Source organism: Cebus imitator, unplaced genomic scaffold (assembly GCF_001604975.1).
Source record: "Cebus imitator isolate Cc_AM_T3 unplaced genomic scaffold, Cebus_imitator-1.0 Scaffold427, whole genome shotgun sequence".
Classification (NCBI taxonomy): domain Eukaryota; kingdom Metazoa; phylum Chordata; class Mammalia; order Primates; family Cebidae; genus Cebus; species Cebus imitator.
Window position 1 is genome coordinate 313,543 of NW_016107742.1, and position 5,352 is coordinate 318,894.

A 5,352-nucleotide genomic window follows, 5' to 3' on the forward strand; every position below is an offset into this window, starting at 1 on the left:
GCCACCATGCCCAGCTAATGTTTTGTATTTTTAGTAGAGGCGGGGTTTCACCATGTTGACCAGGATGGTCTCGATCTCTTGACCTCGTGATCCACCCGCCTCGGCCTCCCAAAGTGCTGGGATTACAGGCTTGAGCTACCGCGCCCGGCCCTATTATTCTTATATCCTGTGTAAAATGGAGACAGAGAGAAGGGAGGAAATAAGGGTGCAGCTGGGAGATCACGATGGGGAACCATGTCTCATCTGGAATGGCTTTATGTGCTCCAAAGTGAGGTATAATGAAAGTTTCACATAAACAGGTAGGTATGGTGGCTCATGCCTGTAATCCCAGCACTTTGGGAGGCCGAGGCAGGCGGATCACAAGGTCAGGAGCTCGAGACCAGCTTGGCCAACATGGTGAAACCCCGTCTCTACTAAAATACAAAAAATCAGCTGGGCGTGGTGGCGGGCGCCTGTAATCCCAGCTACCTGGGAGGCTGAGGCAGGAGAATCGCTTGAAACAGGAAGGCGGAGGTTGCAGTGAGCCAAGACTGTGCCACTGAACTCCAATCTGGGCGAAAGAGTGAATGAAACTCTGTCTCAAAAACAAAAACAAGAAAAACCTCAGAGCTTGGCCCCTAAGCCTCTCTTGAAGGTGGTGTGTTATCCAGGTCTCCAGGATAGGGGACTCCTCTGTGGTTCCCATATTGAGACACATCAATGATAAAGGTCAGCCATCAGAAGGGTTTTCTGGGAGGCAGCCTCTAGAAAGGAGGAAGGCAGAGGGAAGATGGGGTAGAGCTCCCACTTTCACTGCCCCCTCCTCAGGCTCTCTGGTATGTCTTGGAACCCATGAAGACACAGGGTGCTCAGGCTCCTGGGGCAGCAGCTGGGAGCAGTGCCACCTTATTAAATGCAGAGCCCCCCGTGAAGGGGGAAGCCACAGTGCCTCCAGGTGCCCCCTGTCCCAGTTCCTTTAATTGCTGGGCAGAGGCTCCAAAGAGGCACCCAATTCACAACAGATTAAGCAATGTGAAAGGAACTTAATTAGCCTCTTGTTTAATTTCCTCTTTTTGATGATGTTTAAACTAGCTCCAAAACTCCAGGTCTATTCCTAGCCCATGCAGGCAATGGAAAATCCTCCCCCACCTAAGCAACCGTCTTCCCACCCCAACAGCTCCTCTGACGGCCTTGCTCGCCTCCGGATATTGGCTCCTCGGGGGGCATCTCTGCTTTATGGGCCCGGGAGGTAAATATTGACAAAGTGTACACAGGTCCAAGTCAGAGATGAATGCTCTTGGTGGGGAGGGGGAGGAGGAGGGTGCAGCTGGATGGAGAAGGGAGGGCTGGGCAGAGCAGGCGGCCTGGAGCTCCTCTTGGAATGGAAAGACAGCAATGTTTTGGTGAGAACCTGGGCCCTGACACCCTAGAACGCAAAGCCAGATGGCTTTGAAACTTTAGCAGGAGGGACAGAGGTTAAGACTGTAGGTTCCCAAAAGTGGGTTAGGGAGGGGACAGGGGACACAATGGTTAAAGATGTGAGGAAGGGGCCCAGCTCTCAGGAACAGCCACATCAGACAAATGTTTGTGCCCCACGTTCTGGGGCTGAAGATGTGTATGTGTGGTGGGCAGAGGTTGGTAACGTGGTGGCAGAAGGGACAGCACTGCTGGGAAGAAAGCAGCAGTGGACTTCACACCCACTCTGAGCTGTGTCTCCAGGTTTCTGTGTTCTCTTCTGACCAGCATCTCTCACTGGACCTGTGGAGGATTCTGGGAGAACCTGCATTCCCCTTTTTTGGTGGTCTCTGCATGCTATCTGATATCGCCACCCCACCCTCACCTGCCTTCCTTCCCCACCTAAAGGTTCTACCTTCACAGCTCTGAGCTGCTTCCAGCTGACCTGGCAGGCAGCTGCTGAGCCCTGTGTCTGTGTGGGTGAAACCTGAAGCCCTGATATTTTTAGGCAGAGTAGCCAAGGGAGAAAAGTGGTGGACTAGAACTAAGAAGGCTGGTGAGGTGGCTCAAGCCTGTAATCCCAGTTCTTTTAGAGGCCGAGGCAGGCAGATCACCTGAGATCGGGAGTTCAAGACCAGCCTGACCAACATGGAGAAACACCATCTCTATTAAAAATGCAAATATTATAGGCTGCGCTCGGTGGCTCATGCCTGTAATCCCAGCACTTTGGGAGGCCTAGGCGGACGGATCATGAATTCAGGAGTTCGAAACCAGCCTGATCAACCTGGTGAAACCCCATCTCAAAAAAAAACAAAAAACAAAAAAAACCTGGGTGCGGTGGCTCACACCTGTAATCCCAGCACTTTGGGTGGCCGAAGTGACAGGATCATGAGGTAACGAGTTGAAGAGCAGCCTGGCCAACATAATGAAACCCCATTTCTACTAAAGATACAGAAAATTAGCTGAGCGTGGTGGCGCATGCCTGTAATCCCAGCTACTTGGGAGGCTGAGGCAGGAGAGTTGCTTAAACTTGGGAGGCAGAGGTTGCAGTGAGCTGAGATTGTGCCATTGCACTCCAGTGTGGGCAACAAAAGCAAAACTCAATCTCAAAAAATAAAAAAGCCGGCTCCTTCCTGTACTGGCAAGCTTTGTGCGCCTAGGTTTCCCTGCACATAAAATGAGAACAATTCCCCATTCTCAGGATCCCGGTAATGACTGAGAAAGCACCTTGTAAAGGTTTGATGCTGGAGAATGAGAGTTACAGAAGGCGAGGGTGCTGGCTGCTCCCCCAGCCTGCTCCCCACATGATTTCAATTCCTCTTTCTAGCTGAGGGCCTGAGCCCCATTCTCCTAATCCAACCCCATGGGGATGTGAACTTGTACCTGCATTTATACACAACCCTAGACTCTCCCCTCCTCCCCTCCCCCCAAAGCCCCAAAGTTAAGTACCAACCGGGAACAGGAAGTAAAACTAACTAAAACCAAGAACTGAAACTAGCTCATCTCTCACTGCCTCTCAAAGAGGCGAAGTAAAAGAGCAGCTCCTGTGAGGGCAACCCCAGGGCCCGACGCCATGGAGATGAACAAGGGCAGATGGGGGCTGGATCTGACAATGAATGAGGCTGGGGACCAGGGCAACAGGTGGAGGCGATGGCTGAGCATGGCATACAAATACGATGGACACACATTTCCTGAAAGCGGAATTCCCAACATCGGAACCTGTGTGCCCTCTTTGTTTTTATCCTTGTACTGATACATTAAAAAACGAAAAAAAGATTTTCAGTGGTTACTTTTGTTAGTGCCCCCTCTCTTCAGTGAGGCAGACGCTGTCCTTTCGGTGAGAGAAAAAGGCCCCTTTCGGGAACAGTCACTGCCCGGCTCTCTCCTTTCATCCTCCTCAGAACTGGCAGACATAACGGGAAACAGTACCTTGTGAAGTTCCAGGTTTTTAATTTTCCCTGATTCTTTTTTTTAAACAACCAAATTGGCAGAAAAAAGAAAACACTGGGGCTGGTCGGCATTTGGGGGCAGGGGTTCCACTGAAAAATCCCCCAAATTCACGCTGAGGTTTCAGGTCATGGTGGCTGAGGTGGAAGATGAGGTCAGGGCTCCTGGAAATGTCCCAACCCACCCTAGAACTTGTTTCCAAATGGCTGGGGAAGAGGTCAGTATAGGTCCCCCCGTTACTGCAGATGAAGGCAGAGGTCACTGTCTCCCCCACCCCTCAACTTCTTCAGAGATGTGGAGATAGGAGGCTTCGATCTCTAATTGCCTACGATCTCTTAGAAATGTAAAACACGTGCAGTTGACTTTGGTACAAAAAAGAAAACAAAACAACATCAGAACATTCTGGTCCCTGTGGGTATTTCCCTCGTCCCCAGCAAACCATTATGGCCACCCCAACCTCTATTCCATCAACTCCAGGAAGCCAGGTTATCTCCCGGGACTTCCATAAAGGACGGAGAGAGGGAGAACAGCAGTACAAGGTTGAGGGGAGAGGAGAAAGGGACATGGCCCTGCCCACAGCCCTCCTTTAATTAAAGGGCAGTAGGGTTCTGTGGCTGCAGCCTCTCCTCTAAGACGGGTGTTGCCGGGGAGGGGCGTTAGGGCAAGAACCCAGCAGCTGCGTGGATGAGCCGGAATAAACCCCAGTAGTGTTCAAGGACAACGCCCTCTGATCCCTATGGCTTGGTTCCCATGTCCCTGGTACTTTAAATCTCGCCTCTCCCCCCATAACTAATAAACAATAAATAAATAAATTTTCCTAAAGTGGAGGGAAGAAGGCATGAACCATTGGCATCTGCGGTGTAGCTTTCGGATGCCTCGGGGGTGTTGTGGCCTAATTCCCCCAGCTTCTTAAATGGCCCCAGGTATCCAAGGATCCCAAGAGCTGGCAAGGACAATTAGCAGTTCCTTCAAATGTTCCCTCATCATTGGCAAATTGGAGTCCCCAAGGTTAGCCCCCCTCAGTAATGTTCTTCAGTGGGGCACAGGGCAGGGGGAGGGGCCCCCTTAGCTCTCGGAGGCTACCACCTCCCCGTCGCGGCTCTCCGTCTCCTCCGGGATGTCCTGCATTCTGGTAAACTCTGAAGGGGGACAGGACAAAGCCAGTGAGTGAGCAGAGACTCCCATGAGGAACTGTACCCCTATACTAATGCCTCCCCATCTGCAGGGCCAGGGGCTCTGGGGCTATGAAGGGATGACAAGGTTCTATAAGTTCTTGGGTGAGGGAAAGACCTCTAGCAACAAAGTTAGCAAGGTATCCATACCTAGGTACCTGATACGCTTTTACAGTATTCAAAGATACAATCTGATTAGGAAAATACAAAATACTTTAAGATTAAAGCTTTTGGTAATTTTTTATTTCATGAACCAACTGTAAAAACTTGAAGGTCTTTGGCTGGGCAAGGTGGCTCACGCCTGTAATCCCAGCACTTTGGGAGGCCAAGGCAGGTGGATCACCTGGGCTCAGGAGTTCGAGACCAGCCTGGGCAACACGGTGAAACCCTGTCTTTACTAAAAATACAAAAAATTAGCTGGGCGTGGCAGCGTGCACCTGTAGTCCCAGTTATTCAGAATGGTGAGGAAGGAGAACTGCTTGAACCCAGGAGGCAAAAGTTGCAGTGAGCCGAGATCACACCACTGCACTCCAGCTTGGGAGACAGAGCGAGACTCCCTCTCAAAAACAAAAAAAGGGCCAGGAATGGTGGCTCATGCCTGTAATCCCAGCACTTTGGGAGCCCAAGGCCGGTGGATCACGAGGTCAGGAGATCAAGACCATCCTGGACAACATGGTGAAACCCTGTCTCTACTAACAAAAATTAGCTGGGAGTGGTGGTGTACACCTGTAGTCCTAGCTACTCAGGAGGCTGAGGCAGAGGAATTGCTTGAACCCAGGAGGTGGAGGTTGCAGTGAAC

At 51.1% G+C, this 5,352-nt stretch overlaps 1 protein-coding gene across 16 annotated transcripts in view; it reads right to left on the reverse strand.

Annotated features, from left to right (window-relative positions):
• Positions 1-3,367: 3,367 nt before the first annotated feature.
• Positions 3,368-5,352, reverse strand: part of ARHGEF2 (Rho/Rac guanine nucleotide exchange factor 2) — a 51,457-nt gene continuing 49,472 nt past the window's right edge. For all 16 annotated transcript variants that reach the window (XM_037731873.1, XM_017509963.2, XM_017509964.1 and 13 more), the window contains one exon: positions 3,368-4,520. In XM_037731873.1, coding sequence (XP_037587801.1) covers positions 4,447-4,520 — 74 coding nt within the window. In that variant the 3' untranslated portion in view covers positions 3,368-4,446. The remainder of the gene's footprint in view (positions 4,521-5,352) is intronic.